Genomic DNA, 20,174 nt, shown 5'->3' on the forward strand with positions numbered 1-20,174 from the left:
AAAATAAATCAATCTTTTAACTAGGAAAATATTAAAAACTGCAATTTAGGAAAGGCACCTGAAAGAAACTGGGGACCACAACAGAGTATATAATTTAAGTGACAATTCTGTCACATGACACATCAACGGTGGTTGACTAGAGAGATTTTTTTTAACTACTCAAACGTAAGGAATTTCATTATCTTTACACTTAATAGGGAGCTCCTTTTGGTCATAGGACCTGGTAGAAGCTACAATTCTAAAAACCTATGTTTAATGTGTTTCCCCCACTGTGGACACTTTTCATTCAATTAATACACTTTCTACTAAGTGCCTGCAATATACAAAGTGATCAGCTGTACTGATATGAAACATAGTATATTTCCGTAAAAACACACTCACAAACACAAACACACTTACCGATCACCATTGTTACAAAACTGGATACTATCAACTTTATCCTGGGGGGGGGCAGAAAACAAACACAAAAGTGATCGCTCTTGTTTGTAAACAAAACAAAAAAACTCCACTCCGTCTTAGAACTAGAAGCACATTTGGTTTAAAATAAGAATGTGTACTTGTGCTGCTTAGCCCCATTGTTCAAACATGTATCCTACATTTACGTGCAAACAACCTAACTATGACTCTAACAAGACAATAAAAAAAATCTTTCCTAATAAATTTAAAACTGTATTTACAATGAATTACATCTGTATAAGAATACACATGTTTTGGAAAGTGACCAAAACATAAAGCAGCTGAAAACAAGGCATCACTTTGATATTTATGTACAAAAAAATTTTTCTTTTAAAGTGATTTGGAACTGTTTATCAAATAACTTCATAAAACTTCCTTTAGGAAAAAAGATGACCTGACCACTGAGCGGTATTCCAGAATCCTGAGAGTCATCTATCTTACTATACATTAATAAAATACCATTCTGATTTCATGAGTGTGATTAAAATGAATAGGTCCCTTGAAACTAAACCCACCCAGATCAACTGTCATAATCAAGATTTTCGACTTAAAGCTGAAATAACCACCACAAAATATTAGCACAGTCACATACTTAATTGTCAATAATATCCTTCACCTTTATATATGCAACCCTTCCTACATTTAAAATTAGAATCAATAACAATTTTGTTAGCAATATTTGACTATGGACCAACAGGAATATTATTAGTGATTAATTCATACAATTTTATAACATGAATACTTACTGTGTGGCTTTCAAGTTCTGCGATTTTTTCAGGTGCTTCAAAACCCAAAAAATACATTCTGATTACATGATCAGTACTACCTGTGGCTAAAAACATACCACCTGAAATAAAAATGTTAAGGTTTAAAAATTCAGTTTATAACAAATATCTGCATTAAATTTCTATATCAAATTAAGATCTTTTATCCCAAAATTAAATTTATCTCAATAGATCCATTTTCTAACTCACTATATAAAGACCTTTTAAAATTAATATAATAGAGTGTTTTAATTTATAATAAAAAATATATGTATTTGGTTTTCATCCCTATTTCTGGCACAGAGCTCCTAAAACCCTTGGGATTTCCTAAGCAACAACACTGATAAAAGTATCTTGGTATTCATAACAAATCAATTTCACCCACACCAGAGTTTATATATTAATAAAGTGATTCTTGGAGAGCACCTAAGAATGGGGGTGCTGACTGCCAGAAGTACCAACCATGTGATTAGAGGGTTGGAACTTTCAGTCCCACTCCCCTGACCTCTGGGGAGGGGGAGAGCAAGGGAGGTGAATCAATCACCAATGACTTAATCGACTGTTCCTATGTAACAGAACTTCCATAAAAAAACCTAAAGGACAGGGTTCAGAAAGCTTCCAGGCTGGTGAACATGTGGAGATCTGGGAATAGTGGGGTGTCTCGAGAGTGTCCATACACTTCATCCTCTGCATCTCTTCCACATGGCTATTACTCAATTATATCCTTTTATAATAAGCTGGAAATCTAGTAAAATGTTTGAGTTCTATAAGCTGTTCTAACAAAATAATCAAACCCAAGGAGGGGCTCGAGGGACCCTCTGGTCTTTAGCCAGTCAGTCAGAAGCATAGCTGACAACCTGGTCTAAAGGGGAGAGGTGGGGTCTTGCAGGACTGAGCCCTTAACCTGTGGGATCCCAAACTGTTCTTTAGGGAGATAGTCTTAGAACGGAACTGTAGGACACCTAGCTGGTGCTGGAGAATTGCTGGATGGTGCTGAAAAACAAAAACAAACAAACAAAAAAAACAAAACACACATACATCAGATGGGACTTTTTTTTTTTTTTCAGATGGGACTTTAATTCAAAAAGTAATTCAATCTGGAAATGCTCACTATCTCCCACTGCTTTATTAATTGTGGCAATGACCATATGTGCTGCTACTCTAAAGACGCTTGACAAAAGGGGCTCTGCTTTCTGAACAACTTCACATACCTAACCCTAGCTTCAGAATACAAAGTTCACTCATTCAAGTTTTCAGACTTTTATGGGGGAAAATCTTTGACTTCTCCTAACAAGAAAGGTTACCACACAAGCTCACTGTACAAGAAAAGAAAATGTGCGATAATTTCACCAAAATGAGTGGAAAACAAATTTAAACTATAAAAATCTGCAGTTTAGCCCATCCAAGAAAACCACAGTTTTGGTAGATCTCACACAGGGGGCTCACGTGGATACCTTAAGCCTCCTTTTGCCAGCTGTCTGGCTCTTGATTACCATTAGAAATCAGAGAATGGTAGAATGGGGGAGTAAAAGACAAGAAAAAAAGCTAATGAAATAAACATCTTGGATTAAGCCTAACGAAATGGGCAGAAGTCATTTACCATCCATCTGATAAATGCTCTTAGCAATAACACGATCATCCAATAAATGATAAATAAAACTAAGAAGAAAAATTACTAAATTTATCTTACCAACACTAAAAGAAGAACAAAGCATCTGAACACCTGGTCTAGGCTTTTCCGTGAACTTCAGGGGACGTGGACTTTAAAAGAAGATGCAATTTTTAAAACTCATTAGTTCAACACATTAACAGGCTTTATAATGCTGGTTTTAATCTAGCATATTTAAATATTATAACCTTATTTATAAAGTACCTCACAAGTATCTCTGCATATGCTATTACAGCTGGACAGATTCTGGAAGGCTCTGTCCAATCCCTGTGTTCACAAGAACCCTACCCCACAGCAAGAGCGGACCTACCAACTCCATCTCGTAACTGAGGGACTAAAACTTCAAGTGCAAGTGAACCCGCCATCCAGGTTGTAGGGCAGGGTATACAGCCACCAGGGAACAGCAATGCTGTTCATAGTTTCAGCAGAAACTCTGCGAGCCACACGTGTAACTTTAAATTTTTACAGTAGCCACATTAAACGTAAAAAGATAAAATCAGTTTTATTTCATTTAACCTAATATATCCAGAATATTAATATGAATAAAATACTGAGAACCTTAGATCCTTCTTTTCACACTACATCTTTGAAATCTTCCAGAATATACAAAATACATACTACATCTCAATTTGAGCAGATTTCATCAAAGATACTTTATCTGTATTCGGTTTCCTAAAACTCACAGTTGAAAAACTAAATTCACATAGGTTATTTGAAATATGCTTAAAGGTTCTGTGATACTTGAATCAAGTATCAGTTTTTAAGATGAAACTAATAATTCAGTCCCTCGAATGCACTACCCACATCTGAAGTCACACACCGCTGGTGGCTACCATCCTGGACAGTACATCTCTAATATTTTTCAAAACATTTCACATACATACGATCTCACTTTTTTCCCCCCCATAAAATGTGCCCACTAAGATAGAACAGCTGTGTTTCTTTTACATATCCATCTAAATAGTACACTGTAAGGGCGCCTGGGTGGCTTAGATGGTTAGGCATCAACTCTTGATTTTAGCTCAGGTCATGATCACAGGGTTGTGAGGCCAAGCCCCACACCGGGCTCCACACACAGTGTGGAGTTGGCTTGAGATTCTCTCTTTCCCTCTCCCTTTGCCACTCCCCTGTGCGCTCTCTAAAGTAAATCTTTATAAATAAACAACACACTGTAAACAGTCAATAGGGCACTAACGCTGTATATAATAAAAAGTAAAAAGGCAACCACAATATAGAACTTCCCTTTATAATCAGACTTCATCTCATTAGGCTAAATTAAACACTAAAGAAAGAAAACTTATCACATAATTACAGCCACTTACCTGAATTTCAGGGATTCTAAATCCCACTGCCAGAAACAAACTGTTCCATCAGCACCAGTAGAGACCATGTATCTTTGGGAGCCTTTGGCCATTGGACTAAACTAAAATGCAACAACAAAGACAATTCAGTTTCCTGAGCTTCTACCGAAGTCATAGTTTAATGGTTTTTCAAAGTTAACTTCAACTGACACACTTAAGTAAAACATAAGAATTACAAAATACACACGACAGTATAGTGAAAAATCACAACCTAGGTTATCTCTTATTTATAAATGTAATGTGATCTCAGTAAAAGATTACTTTCAAAACTAATAAACAAGAAAAACTTTTACAAAGAGAGAGTGAAGTCCTGGTCTTATCAATATGAAAGCATAATACAAAGTCTCAATAATGAAAATTATGGGGCATGGTAGGTACAGTGACAGAATGACCAATGGAAAAATATACTATAAAGTCCAAAATGGACCTTAATATAAGAGCTAAGATAAAGGTGCCAAAATTGGTTGCGGAAACAATGAATCACTGCATAAATGATTTACCAACTGTGCAGCAATCTGGAAACTATTCTTTGGACTGTACATCAGGATCAATTCCAAGTAGATCAAAAATTCAAGTATTTAAAAAGAAGCTATAAAAGTATTCTAAGAAAACACAAGAATTATACCGTAACTTCAGAAATGAGCTAACACTTAGGTTTAACAAAGTTCAACTGTGTGACACAAACAAGCTAGACAATGTAAGACCAATTTGGACCAGAGACACCCAACAAGGCTTAACAGAGAGGAAAATACAAAGAAAACAAGAAAACACACTAGGCAAAAGAATATGAACAAAAGTACCAAAGTGAGAGGGAATATGGTATGTGACAGCAACAGAAATATCTATATGACTGAAGTGCTTATTATTGCAAGTGGTGGAGGAATGGGTTAAATGGGTAGAGAATCTGGACCCAGTAAGAGCAAGAAGTAACTGCAGTTCTCAAGTAAAACCCAAAAATGTGTCAGACAGCAGTATACAATAGTCACTGAAAGGAAACAGATAAGAAAAACAACTAAGAATCAATCCAGTTAATCTAAGAACCTTAACCGGAAGGAAGTACTCCCTTCCTTTCCCCAGAATGGGGAGGAAAAAGCCATGAAGAACACCACAACTTGCTGACTCATGAGTCATTCAACACAAAGGAGGTTAGCAAACAAAGACGAGGGCTGCCATTAATAGAAAAGGAAGAGCTGGGAAGAAATGTCTTTACGTTATTTACATCATTATTTATCACTACAACATCCCAGAGAGACATAGTTTATTATTATCTGTTTCATGATTTTTCTCAAGATTATATACACTTTGTAAGGGAGGTAGGATGTGAACCTAATACTTCTTAAAAGAAGCTTCTCCCAATTTCTTTCTCTTCAAGTACAGGAAATGAAGGGTTTTTCAACGTTGAAAGTGATTACTTACATCTAAACAGATGTGTCCCAGAATATGGACTAAAACTGAGTTTTGGAGAATATCCCGTTAAAATTAATAACTGAAGGTAATTAATAATCAAATATTATTAATTAAAATTAAAACATCACAGTAAAATTTGTAAATCTGCATAGAGTACTTTAAGAATTCTAAACCCGAATTTCTGCGGAAGAGTTAACTCCTTTAAGTCACCTATGTTCTAAGTAAATCTAATTGTTAGATACACAAGTGGTGTTGCTATTTTGTCCCTAGCTCAACACCATACTGTTTTCTCTGTAACACCTCTAAAGTATTTTTAAATATCTAGCACAGCAGAAGATGTGAGGTTTGTTTTGCCTAGGGGTTTTTTGGGAAGGTTGGTGGGGGGGAGAAGCGCTCTTTGTGCTTATTTTCTTCTAAATGAACTTGACGGCATGCTAAAGACCATTAAAACAAAGCAACTGGTATTTCAAATATAAACACACTAACTTTATACCAAGACTTGGAGAGAGATGCTATCTTTACATCACCGAATCTTCATTCAGGAGTATACTAGACATTTTCACTAATATAGATTATTCCTTCCTCCACCCCCCGATCGCCGACCCCAAGGTTCTGTCATTATTTTTAAGACTTTTCTTCATACAGACTTTCCCCATTTCCTGGTATGTGTTTGAAGGCTTTTGTTGCTACTGTGAATTATGTTCGTACTCCGTTACATCTAATTAGTTATGGTGGTTTATAGCAAAGTTTTGGTTTTAGGACATAGGTCCTATATTCATCCGGGTTACTAAGATCTCAGGAGTTCTAATAAGTTTTAATAAAATTCACAAGTGAGTCCTCTGAGCTTGGAGTTTTCTTTTTAGATTTTTTTTCAGTGCCCAACAGGCATTGTTAACCTTTCAAGCCTTTCCTTCACTGTTTCTAAGTAGCAACATTCCTCAAATGCAGATCACTGACAGCCAGCCATGCGTCATTAATCATCCTCAAAGCTACTCATCAGTGACCATAATATTTATTTCTGTATACTAAAAATGAGTCTCACTTTTCCAAGATAGGTTAGATAAGTCCTGCATAAAGGAAACAGTAACAAGTATGATTTCTCAGAGTCACTGGTGGCTTCGTGATTCTGTACTACGATCTCATATGGCTACTTCCAAAGTCACAACAGTTTTGAAATCTACACATTTTCAGTAACTATTCGGTATATAACATATGCCTGGGTGCATAATAACTTCTACTTTTACAAGTTGTTTGGTGGTAAAATAAGTTTTTAATGTATGCTGATCCTCTGTTTTGCTATTAAAGAATGCACTACTCAAAGGTAGTTAGCTACTCTATCAACTGCTAAATGCAAATCTTTCTTGTTATGTTTATTACATGTGCATTCTAAACAAAGCTGTGGAGGGGGAAAATTTGTACAACATAAAACTCACCATTTTAGCTATTTTAAAATGTACAACTCACGGAGCACCTGGGTGGCTCAGTTAAGCATCTGACTAGATTTTGGTTCAGGTCATGAGATCCAGCTCCACATCGGGCTCCCACACTGAACATGGAGTCTGCTTAAGATTCTCTCTCTTCCCTTTCCCTCTTCCCCTCCCCCTTCTCAGTCCCTCCTCCTGTCTAAAAAAATAAAAATAAAAGGTACAGTTCAGTAGCATTTAATACATTCACATGCTGTGCAGCCATTGGCACTATCTGGTCCCAGAGCTATTATTTTAGAAGATAAACTGTAACCTGTCAAAGCATTTTCAATGGATTCTCACGGCTTTTTAAAGTATATCATACATATAATATGGCACCATACTTGTCTCTTGCCATACATGGACAGAAGTGAACTATGTGGACCTGAATCACAACACTTCAGCCCTAAGACCCTCAGCATGAGTCTCCTAAGAACAGTGACTTTCTACTCCATAACTATAACAAGCTTGCCAACACTCAAGAAATGTAATATCAATATAATACTATTATGTAATATATGGTTCATATTGAAATTTATCCTAATTTCTCAAATGTGCTTTATAGGCTTTCTTCACTCCTAAAGCCAAGACCAAATCAAGGCTCACACATCACATTTATACTTGTACCATTTTCTTAGTTTCCTTATATGACACATTATTTTCTTGCCTTTCTTTAAACTAAACTTTTGAAAGATATAGATTTATTTCACAGACTGTTTCTTAATTTGAATTTGTCTGACTGCTTCCTCATGAGATTCAGGTTAAACTTTAACAGAAATACTACATAGGTGGGTAAGAAATTTAACTACACAGCTTTATAGTTATAGATCTATCCAGATTTTTTTCCTTTTTGTGGCAGTCTTCATAAGTGTTTTTCTGAATATTTACCTGTTGCATCTTAATTTTCAAATTTCCTATATAGCCATCTTTTTAGGGGTACCTGGCTGGCTCAGTCAGAAGAGCAACTCTTGATCTCAGGGTCAGGAGTTTGAGCCCCACACTGGGGGGGGGGGGTGTTGAGATTACATCAAAAAAAAAATTTTTTTTTTTGACATGGAATGTTAGAAATTTCTTTATTCTTACTTATTTTTATTAAGCACCAGCTTAATACTGCAGAAAATTTCAAATCACCCATTCTTCCCTCCCCGCCCCAAATTCTTGATAAAAGAGCTCTTCAAGTGAAGACATGCTCTCCTCTCTCTTCTGTATAAAACTTTATCAAATAAAGGCAAATAACTGTGTACACCTTGCTGTAAAATGCTGCCCACGGCTGTGCAAAGTGTCTGCTCAGGCTCCTTTCACTGTCCAGGTCCTGAAAGACTCTTGTTCATGAACTGTCTCTTCACAAAGCAAGTCCACCACTTGCTAGGTTTATCATTCTGAGGGTCAAAAACTTTCTCACAAAGTCTCAGTCCAGTCTCTTGTCTCAGCTGCTGTAAGTAGGCCCTCATCACCTCATCTTCCTGTTTGTTTGCAGGTTTGGCATAAATTGCATTAAGTGGAAAACCAGGCTCTCCAGGAATGGGAAAATTAGTGATTCCCAGTGTATACATTTCTTTTTCACCTTGGCTTTTGGAATTGCACTTTTGGAGTTTCTTTAGACACTCAGAAATGTACAGAGTTATATATATCAAGGTTCTATCAGCTTCATTCTTAATCTCATAGTTTTTGAAGAAGACATTGGCCTTAAAGTAATAGATGGCTTCATCCACAATATCTGTATCTTTTGTCTCTCTAGGGGCAGGTCCTTTGAACTGACTTCTGATAGGCAACAGTGCCGTGTTTCCAATGAGTTTGGTGTCAGGGTCCATGAGAGAAGAGTGGTAAGCCGGCATCTTGGCGGCGCCGATGTTTCAAGCCAGACGAGGAGGTTCTCAAAAAAATTTTTAAATAAATAAAATACCCTCTTTTTAATGTCTAAAGGGTCTACAGAGATGCTCCTCTTCAAAGCTGACAATGGTAACTTTTGACATTTTCTTCTTGAGCATTCTTATAGCAACATTTTTAGTCTTTCAAAGAACTTTTTGGCTTTGCTGATCCTCTCTACTGTTATGCTTACTTTTCTATTCTTAATTTCTGTACTTATCTTCCTAATGTCCTTGTCCTCTATTGTTTCCTGTTCTTTCTGAGAAATACACTTGACCCCTGAATTTCAGCTTTTTTAAATACATGCATTGAGGGCTATAAATTTCCCTTTGGGCACAGCTTCCGCCGTGTATTAATAATCTTATGCCATGTAATAAATTACCCCAAAATGTAGCTACCAAAAACAACATACATTCATAACCCAAATCGCTAAGGGTCAAGAATTCAGGAGCTTAGGTAGTTCTCGCTCAGGGTCTCATGAGATTACAGCAGATAGCAGCCTGGGCTTACATGGGGGATGGCGGACCCGCTTCCCAAAGGCCTGACTCAACATGCTTATGGCAAGAAACTTCAGTTAATTGCCATGAATGTTACGAAACAGTCCATAGGGCTGTTTGAGTGTCCTATCAACATGGCAGCTGGTTTCCCTCAAGATGAATGAGTCAAGAGAGTAAGACAGGTCAAGGGGCATGAGTCCAGGAGGCAAGAATTATCAAACATCATCTTTGTGGCTGCCTACCAAACTCTACATCCCACGATACATAATACCTAATATTTTCATTAATCAGTTCAAGTATTCTCAAATTTTTATTGTGATTTCTCCTTTAATATGTGGATTATTTAAAAGTATACTGCTTAATTTGAGGATTATTCTCCCATTAATTCTGGCTGTTAGTAATTTCTGGTTTAACTACACTACTGACAGAGAACATATACTTGGGATTATTTCAGTATTTTCAAATTTGTTGAGAAGTTGCTTTAAGGGTCAGAATGTGGATAGTATTTATATAAACACCCCACTTATGACCACAAAGAAATGATGCAGATATTATATGCGATGTTTCAATCTGGCATCCAGGTCAAGGTCATCATCTGTTCAAATTGAGATTTCTTTATAGTATAGGTTCTTCTTTCAATTATGGAGAGATGGAGGTGTGTTAACCTCCCACTATGATTACTGAGATCCATTTTTCCTCATAAATTCTATTTTTGCTTTATGTATTTTGATGCCACATTCCTAAATTTAGAACTCTTCTATCTCATGAAACTTTTTATTATAAACTGTCCCTCTTTGCCTCTAAAAATGTTAACTGCCTTAAAGCCCTATTAGCTAATATTAGAATGCTACACCAGCCTTATGGTTAGTATTTGCAAAAGTCTTCCATCCTGTACTTCCAGCCTCCCTACAGCCTGATGGCAAAGATGGAGTTTTGTCTCTCTCGCTGGAACCGCCTAATGCGCTTACACATCAAGTGTCACAAACACACTGCTACCTAATCACAGCCTGGCAGCATCCTAGACCTTCTCACCTTGCTTTTGCTCTCCTTTCTTGCCTTTTGTTTAATTATTCCGCATTTCCCCCTCTATTAGCTTGGTAGTTATACACTCTCTTACAATTCTTTTAGTTGTTATTTTGGAGATTACAAAATCCATCTTCATCTTATTAAAAGTCTACTTCTCAAACAATGCAAAGATGTTAAAAATACTAAAGTTACCTCCTCCTGATATACAAGCTTTTACTACTATTATTTGTTAGATTCTCTATAGTAATTTTTAAACCCATAAGCTATTATACTTGTATACAATCGATGCTTTTTTTCATGTGCCCACACATTTTTTTTTTTTTAACTCTTTATTCCTTCTTGTATCTCCAAGCCTGGGATCATTATTTCCCTCTCGGCCTATTACTATTTAGAATTCCCCCTTAGGGCCATTCCCTTGCTAGGAAATTGAAAATGTGTTTAAAGCACTATTTTCGATAGGTTCAGAATTCTTGAAAGGCAGTCATTTCCTATTAGCAATTTATTTACTTAAATAAATCCAAATGTAAGATTATTTTTATTTATTTTTTATGTATTTAGCCCAACATGGGGCTTGAACACATGACCCTGAGATCAAGTTGCATGCCCTACCAACTGAGCCAGCCAGGTGCCCTTATTAGCACTTTAGAAGTATTTCTTTGCCTACTGACTTCCACTATCCTACTGAGAAGCTAATCATCAGTCTTACTGCTTCTTTATTTTTTCTTCGGCTTACTTGAAGATTTCTCTGTAGGGTGATGTTCAATGGCTGTAGTCTTCTGTATTCTTCTTTATTCTGCTCAAGATCCCCAGTGTTTCTGCAATCTGTGGCTCTATTCCTCCAGTGCATTTTGCAAAATTCTCGGCTGTTACCACTTCAAATACAGCTCTGCTTCATTCTCTCCTCTTGTTCAGGAAACCCAATTACACATGTGGCATGTGTATGTACAGACATGTAGTATCTTTTTAGCAGAGCCTGAGCGTCCAACCTCTTCCTGCTGCACTTCAATCCCTTTATTTTCTTCCGACCTCACTTCCAGTTCATTAAATTTCCAATTTCTTCAGTCATGTCTAATCTATTAAAACCATCCACTCAATTCTGATATTCAGCTTTTTATTTCAACTCTAGAATTTCCTTTGTACTAACTTCCAGTTATCTGCTGCAATTTTTTTTATTCTAATTAGTCGAACTTATGTGTAGGTATTTTCAAGATATATCCTCTCTACCCCTATAAGTGTGTCAAAAATTCTGCTAAGCTTTAATGGCCACCTCCTCTGGAACTGGCAAATGCCTTCTGACTCATAGCTCCTCGCTTTCCTTACCTTGGTGTCCTAATTTCTCATGGTATCTCAGGTATTTTTTCACCTGTGTCTAACTTTTCAAGTTCTTTTTAAAAAGGAAAGCTAGTCCAAGCCACCTACACAGTGTCCTTCCTTCCTGCAGAATGCTCATTTGCTATTCTTTCAGACAGACAAAAGGTTCTACTTCTGGTTGTAATAATACTAACATTTTTGAGAATGTAAATGATATCAAATGACATTGTATAATGCTACCCTTGAGAAAGGTGTACATCAAAATATTCACAGTGACTATTTCCAGATAGTAAGATCATGGAGGCTTATTTTCTTATTTGCTATTAATTACTGTCTAATTCTTCTGCAAACAATATTCCTTGTGCATCTTTTAATATAAATTGAAAAAAAAAAACCTTTACTATAGTGAAAAATGGTTTCTACATGCCAGTAACAACAGGGCAAAGAATATAAAAAAGATTAATAACTAAAATTGTGTACTTGTTTGACTTTGAACTTTGGTAACCACTGGCAAGTAGAGATGAACCGTCTGGTGTATAAAAACTTACTACCACCCAAACAGATTTTTCAGATATTTTCAGTAGGTGATAACCGAATGTGGGCCCCATTACCAAAGGAATGGGTTATGGGAAAGACCAGAGCTCCACTTTCACAGTGAGGGATTCCATGATGGTTTGAGGACAGACACCAGCACAAAGTCAGAAGTTTTCTCATTTGCTGCTATACTGGCCTAGAAGTTCATATCAAATAACACAATGTCAATTGTGGAACACACAGTGAAGATTTGAATTAATGTTCAGACTATGAAAACTTCTAAAGAACTCTTTCCTTAAAATAAACAGGCACACCAAAAACCTTGCTTAAAGTTTCAAAATAAAACATTATCTCAATTCTGGTTGTCTTCATTCAAAAATAAATCTGTTTTCTCTATTCTTCAAGATAACTGACTGGAAGAGTCGAGAAAAGTGTCTCTTGTCACAGGACTTCACACCTAATCTATTTAGAGATCACTTAACATATAGCCTGGGTGCATTCGTACCTGAAAGTGGAACCACTCCCACAATTTTATCCAAAATCAAATCGGAGGCACCAATGTGCCTTAAAAGGCCTTACAAATCAGTATCTTCCTAACAAAATTTTCAAAAAACTGACCGAACAGCACCATTTTCAGTTCTGAATGAACTAATGACTCTAAGACAGTATCCTCAATGGCTGCTAGAGAGAGACTACCAGACTCTCCCTGCCTACTAGAAGAGCGTACACCTCCAGGCGCTCAAGCCTTTCTATTAACGATCCTGAAAGTGCAGTCCCTGGGGGAGGAAGAACAGCAGCAGGGGCACCTGGGAACTTATTATAAATGCACATCCTCAGGCCCCACCTCCGACACTTTCTATCAGAATCTTTGGTGGTGGGGCCTAGCAATCTGTGTTTTAAACAAGGCCTCCAAGTGATTCACATGCACGTTTAGCAGAACTACTGCTCTGGATCCAACAACCAAGTTACGGGAAATACACAGGAACATGTTGATCCAGTCTGCAAGGATGGAGACGGTAACATCCAGACTGTGGGAACTCCACACACAAACAACCCAACTCTTTCAACAAAGAAAGGGGATTTTTTAAAAAATTGGGCAAGGGAATGCAATTTGTTTTAAGCTTCTTTTAATTGATAGTAACCAACTGTAAGATATAAGTTCTGTCTGGTTCCTCCTTCAAACAAATAAAATATTGCTACTAATGAGACAACTGGAAATTTGAACATGAGAAAAGTAAGTATGATGATAATGTTTTGGTTGTGTTTATTAAAAAGAAATTTTTATCTTTTAGAAAGACACACTGAAATATTTACAGAAAAAAATGGAATGAAATCTAGGATTTGCTTTAGGTACAAAGTGAAGTGTGGTTGGAGCAAAAAATTGGCCATGGGTTAATGGGCACCTAGGGGTTCATTATACTATTCTACTCTGTGTTATGTGTAAAATTCTCCTCCACAATAAAGCGAAAAGATTTTTTAAATATACTTCAGCAAATTTAATCAACTTAGAAAAATCCACAGGTTTTAAAGTAGAAAAATCATGAACCGGGGCACCTGGGTGGCTCAGTCGTTAAGTGCCTTCAGCTCAGGTCATGATTCCAGGGTCCTGGGATCGAGCCCCGCAACGGGCTCCCTGCTCAGTGGGAAGCCTGCTTCTACCTCTCCTTCTCCCACTCCCCGTGCCTGTGTTCCCTCCCTCAATGTCTCTCTCTTTCAAATAAATAAATAAAAAGAAAGGAAGAAAGGAAGAAAGAAAGAAAGATCATGAACCTATCCTGTTTCTAAATGACATTCCCCAGCTTAACTGTAAGCCTAATTAGGAAGCAGTAAGTTATCCATCATGCCTTCACGTAAAGCCTTTAGCTGCACCAGACAACATTACCTCACCCTTCCAAGATTCATGGAGGTATGATTAATTACATTTTCTCTTGGTTACTAAAATAGATCACATAATTACTAAGCATCTTAACTATTTCTCATCTCTAAGGAGAAAGAGTTTTAAACAAAAGTTCATACACAAATGTGCCTAAAGCTAGTTTACCTGTAAAGATGTGATTGACCCTGTGTGTCCTTGGAGCACAGCAACTGGGGCACAAGTTCTCAAGCACCACACTCTAATTATCTTATCACAGCTCCCTGCAGCAATCATTGTATTCTCATAGTTTACTGCCATATCTGAAATTTCTGCAGAATGACCTCTTAATGTTGATAATAGGCGGCCATTGTGTGTTGACCAAATCTTCACCAAACAATCATCTGAACCCTGAGAAAAAATACACCCCAAAACAAACGTTAAAACAAGTCTTTTCTAGCATTTTTTTCATGTTTATAGCAACTTTATTCACAATTGCTAATACTCAGAAGTAACCAAGATGGCCTAGCATTTTTTAAAAATACCATTTACATGTCATTCAAATTAAGTATCTATAACTCTTCTCTTTCCAACTGTATAATATTCTGTAAATTATGAATCTTACAGTCAGAACACGTATGGAACAATTTTTTTCCTTCATATCAAATAACATCTATATAAAGATACTATGAAGTTTTCATTTCTGTGGATCAGACCACATTATAAATACTATTTTCCCAAAATTCCCCACCAAGCAATGAGTTCAACTAAAAGTTCATGGCTCACCTGTATCAATTAACAATGGTTAAATGTCAGTTTTGTTCACATCAAGCTAAATAATTTGATATGTATTAGGACAGACCTACGGTTCACAGGCTAAGTAAGTGGCAATCTCAAGAACTAAAAAAGAACGGGACTAGCACCCTCATTTTAAATAATCCAACAGGGTCTCAAATTTGTGGCACCAGCCAGCATCCATCTAACTCAGCAAATTTTTGAGTATCTACTCTGAATCTCACAACTGAAAAAGGAAACTTAAACTTCTGACCCATCGTAACCTTCCCTTAAAATATTAAAATGTTAGGGGCGTCTGGGTGGCTCAGTCATTAAGCATCTGCCTTCGGCTCAGGTCATGATCCCGGGGTCTGGGATCGAGTCCCACGTCGGGCTCCCTGCTCAACAGGGAGTCTGCTTCTCCCTCTGCCACTCCCCCTGCTTGTGTTCCCTCTCTCGCTGTGTCTCTCTCAACGTCAAATAAACAAATAAAATCTTAAAAAAAAAAAAATTAAAATGTTAGATTACAAATATTTATAGTTTTATAATAATAATAAAATAATCTTTCACTTTTCAAGTAATCAATTTCCCTGGATCAATGAGTAGTCAATGTGAATATGAATCACCTGCAAAGATTTGGATTTTTATGGAAGCTTTTTTGGTCTGTTTTGGTTACTGGACATACTACTAGAAACTACCATCATCAGTAGGTCTAGAATGGGATGGAAGGGAAGTATCAGGCATGCATATTTTTAAGATCCTTGATGATCATGCCCATGAACCACTAAGTCAATGTCTCACAAACACAAGGCCTGGCTATCTGCATCTGAATCACTTGGGATACTTAATAAAAATGCAAATTCATGGGCCCCATCCCAGATCTACGGAGTCAAAATCCCTGAGAATGGGAACCACAGAATCTGTATGTTTTGTAAGATCTCCTACATGATTCTAATGCACACTGAAGTGCTCCAAATGATACCAAATTGAGTTTAAAACATTAACTCACGGTAAAGATTCTATGTCCTGTCCTATCAAATGCTACACAGTAAACAGCAGACAGATGTCCAAGAATCCTTCTGTGCATTTTTATATGCTGATACATAGTTCCTGGAAATGCTGTGCTAAAAGTGGAACACCCTGTGAGTTGTTTTCCTCGATGTATCTCCACTAGGAAATAAAAACAATGAAAATGGTTAAGAAGAGCCAATAATGTAAAAAACGAAGAAAAACTCCACAACAATTTCTAGAGGGTCACAGAATCTATGTTCAAGAAATCCTAAGGACAAGTTTGTCCCCAACTCTGTTCTACTATAATCACCATTATGGGCTTCTTATTAGCATAAGATTATCTTTCAATAATTTTTACTACGTTTAGTAGTAACTTTAGGAAAACAGTAAGTCTGGAAATGGATACTTATCACTACTGAAACAACACTACCAGTATTTCCTTTTAAATTTTAATACAGCCGTTACAAAATCGGTCAAGAAATTAAAAGCAGGGTTTCGGTCACGTGCCAAGCCACGCTCACTCACCAAGACTGGGTGGGGAACCATAGTTCACTGGCATTTCTGGAGGTCTTCCTCTGTGAAGAGCAGCAAAGGCAGAGCCCTTCCAAACTGTGTGCCTGCAGTCTTTAAAACGAATTTTAGATACACATAAAATCTTGAAAGTTAACCCCAAGAAAGATTTTATAGAATACTTACGTATATTGTAACAAACTGTTTATTCAAAGTTTTACCAACTAATATACTTTAACAGAAAAGCCCTAGAGGTTTATTAGACTATTTCTGAAGGGGAAAAAAAATTAAGACATCTCAGATACAACAACAGCTAACATGAGTACAGCACTTTACAATGTACAAAGTGCTTTCCACGTACATCATCTCGTTGAATCCTCACAACAACCCTGTGAGGTAGGTGTGACCGCCAACGCACAAGTGAGGTAACTGAGGCTCAAAGGTTCGGGACCTTTCAAGAGACCCACTGCCGATGACCAAGCCCAGACGGACCGTAAAACCAGATCTTTTGACTCCCAAGTCCTAGCCTATGCCGAGTAAGTTTTTATTTGTCAAGGCAGAATTACACCACACAATATGAATGGTAAGAGATCTTAATCACAACGGATCCAACTTTCCCAAAATGGAAATTTTTGTAAGAAAAATTTTATTTGACTGATATGAAAATCCTTAAAATGTTAATGGAGTTTCAAAATCAATTTTGGCCAATATTACCATGACTTTAATCTCCTTAGGAAATACTGACAAAATTAAATGGCTTTCCTCTTGTTTTAGGATCATGGATAAGCCTTTACCCAAGAGCACATAGGATCTGTGAGTGTGAACACTAATTCTAGAGTCCCGTCCCTTTTTGACCTATCAACAAATACACTAAGAAGAAACATCTGCCCCCTCTAGAGGAGATAGCAGCAGAACACAGATTATGCTGTGCCAGAAATTAGCTTCTTCACAAATGAAAGAGGAAGGGAAGGAAGGCATCATATAAACCTCTACTGAGCCTCGGGTGCCCCAATCTAACACACATATTACTTTTTACATGAACGGATTCATTACCACTATCATGACCAAAGAGCAGTTACAAGGCATCCTCTCTTGACACCAGTACAAAACAGAGAAATATGGGCCCCTACCCTAGGGCAGCTGGCTTAAGTCTCTTCTAAGGTCTGCCAGTTCTAAAGCAGTGCTCATCACAAAACGACACGGAGCTTGACACAAGTAAAGAAAACAGAGGAAAACAGGCCACTCAGGCAACTACTACATAACAACCTAAAATAGAATAATTACAAGGGAAATGGGGACACAGAGAAGGGAGAATAAGAACAGTTTCCTGACCCAAGCCACAGTGTGGCAGGGCTACAGAGCACTAAGAAATAACTAAAGCTGACAAACCAGTCTGGCATGGAACCAAGAAGGAGGGTTGTTCTTTCTCAGTCAAGCTTTATGCTGCTGGTGCACCTAGGAGGCAGCACCATATCAGCAATGGATCTTAAAGATAATCATGGGGAATGAACTTGACATACACTCAGGATCAGAAGAGCCAACATTCTTGCCCATTAGCAGTTAAGCCACGTTGTATACATAGATCATATCACATACATATACTTAGTCTAGGTGATATATATACCAAGCTAACAGAAAAAGAACAGCAATTCCAAACATTTTGCTACCACATAACTTTGCAAAAAAATTAAATTGATGAAAAAGAACCATGCAATTGTACATTTTTGGTGCTTGTTTCAAACTGCTACCAATTTAAAAAATCACTTCCCCTTATTACAAAGGGCTTTCAGAATCTAAATACCAAATAAAATACTTCTAGCTTTTAAAGAGTTTATTAGACACATACAATTACATTCAATGAAGTTATAAGTGAGCTACAAAATGGAAAATTAAGAACTCACATCGATAAAACCTCAAACACATCTCAGAATAAATTCAAGCTTTTTCACTTAACATCTAAACCTTTATCGTTTTTTTAAATGCAGAAGGACCCATTAAACACTTACGTAGTAAAATTCAATGTCTATGCTAAACGCAGAAAATTTTATAGTCCACAGCATGGTTTATAGTTACATATCGCCTTTCTTCCACAATGCATACATTACTTCACAATTATAATTATTATTAAGCTACAAAGCAGAACACTTCTTCAAATTAAGGTACCTTTTGCTGTACGTAGCAAAGACTGCCTTCCTGCACCAAGTAAAGAAGTGACTCTTGAAATACTGGGTGGAATTTCTTTATCCAACATGGGACCAATGCGTTGGCAGATTTGCAACAGATGATCAGGAGCCACATGCTTATTGGACAAGACCTAAATTGGAGAACAAGTTTTAAAAACATTATTTACAATATTATCAATAAATATTAAACTTCTAGGGATAAGTCTGACAAAACGTGAAAAACATGTACAAGGAAAACTACAAATCGTTGCTGAAAGAAATTACATATAAATAAACAGCAAACTGATCTATAGGTTCAAAGCCAACCCAATCAAAATCCAAGCAGCCTTTTTTGCAGAAACTGACAATTTTATTCTAAAATTCATATTCAAATGTAAGTGGCCTACAAAAGCCCAAGCAGCTTTAAAAAAAAAAAAAAAAAACATAAAGTTGAGGTATAAAAATAATACTTGACTTCAGGAATCATATGAGGACAACTGATTTTTGACAAAAGCACAAAGGACAAAAAATAATCTTTTCAACAAACAGAGCTGGAACAACTGGATATCCATTTGCCAAAAAAAAAATTTTTAATTAGCTTTGATCCATACATCATACCATAAACAAAAATTATCTCAAGACAGATCACAGATCTAAATGCATAATCTAGAGGGCCGCCTGGTTGGCTCAGTGGTTAAGTGTCTGCCTTCAGCTCAGGTCATGATCCCAGGGTGCTGGGATCGAGCCCCACATCAGGCTCCCTGCTCGGTGGGAAGCCTGCTCCTCCCTCTCCCACTCCCCCTGCTTGTGTTCCCTCTCTCGCTGTGTCTCCCTCTGTCAAATAAATAAATAAAATCTTAAAAAAATAAAATTAAAAAAATGCGTAATTCAGAACTGAAAAACTTATCACAGAAATCACTGGAGAAAATCTTTATGACCTGGGGTTAAAGATCTCTAATGACAACAAAAGTACAATCCACACAAAAACCAGCCGATAAACTAGATTTCATCAAAACTAACAGCTTCTGGTTTTTCAAAAGGCACTGTTCAGAGCATGAAAAGACAACCCACAGACTGAAAAAAAATGTCTGCAAAGCATATCTCTGATAAAGGACTTGTATCTAGAATATAAAAAACTCTCAAAATTCAATTATAAAAAAAAATCTAATTTTTAAAAAGGCAAAAGATTTGAACAGACATGTCACACACACACACACACACACACACACACACACACACACACGGACAAAAAGATGCTCAACATCGTTCACTGGTAACTGATGAAACACAAATTAAAACCATGAGATATTACTACACACCCGTTAGAATGGCTAAAATTAAAAGTACTGGCCAGACCAAGATTGACAAGAACATGGAGAAACTGCTGGTGGGAATATAAGACAGTACAACCACTTTGGAAAACAGTTAGGTGCTATTCCCTGAAGCAGACTGAGGTGATCTCTGAAAATGGCTCGCTGTTCACTTGACCCAGACAGAAAACCCTACAAACT

At 36.9% G+C, this 20,174-nt stretch overlaps 1 protein-coding gene and 1 pseudogene across 3 annotated transcripts in view; both read right to left on the bottom strand.

Moving 5' to 3' along the window:
• BRWD1 (bromodomain and WD repeat domain containing 1) overlaps nucleotides 1-20,174 on the bottom strand; it is a 113,105-nt gene that overhangs the window by 71,192 nt on the left and 21,739 nt on the right. For all 3 annotated transcript variants that reach the window (XM_073887030.1, XM_073887029.1, XM_025863528.2), the window contains exons 5-12: nucleotides 18,665-18,815; nucleotides 16,517-16,615; nucleotides 15,990-16,150; nucleotides 14,396-14,617; nucleotides 4,212-4,312; nucleotides 2,911-2,981; nucleotides 1,203-1,303; nucleotides 400-440 (exon numbers count right to left, since the gene is read on the bottom strand). In XM_073887030.1, the coding sequence (XP_073743131.1) occupies nucleotides 400-440; nucleotides 1,203-1,303; nucleotides 2,911-2,981; nucleotides 4,212-4,312; nucleotides 14,396-14,617; nucleotides 15,990-16,150; nucleotides 16,517-16,615; nucleotides 18,665-18,815 (947 nt within the window). The remainder of the gene's footprint in view (nucleotides 1-399; nucleotides 441-1,202; nucleotides 1,304-2,910; nucleotides 2,982-4,211; nucleotides 4,313-14,395; nucleotides 14,618-15,989; nucleotides 16,151-16,516; nucleotides 16,616-18,664; nucleotides 18,816-20,174) is intronic.
• LOC112816799 (actin-related protein 2/3 complex subunit 3 pseudogene) lies at nucleotides 8,180-8,987 on the bottom strand (annotated as a pseudogene).

The sequence above is a fragment of the Callorhinus ursinus genome, unplaced genomic scaffold, assembly GCF_003265705.2.
Source record: "Callorhinus ursinus isolate GAN/ISIS: 27379988/994484 unplaced genomic scaffold, GSC_fseal_2.0 scaffold75, whole genome shotgun sequence".
NCBI classification, from domain to species: domain Eukaryota; kingdom Metazoa; phylum Chordata; class Mammalia; order Carnivora; family Otariidae; genus Callorhinus; species Callorhinus ursinus.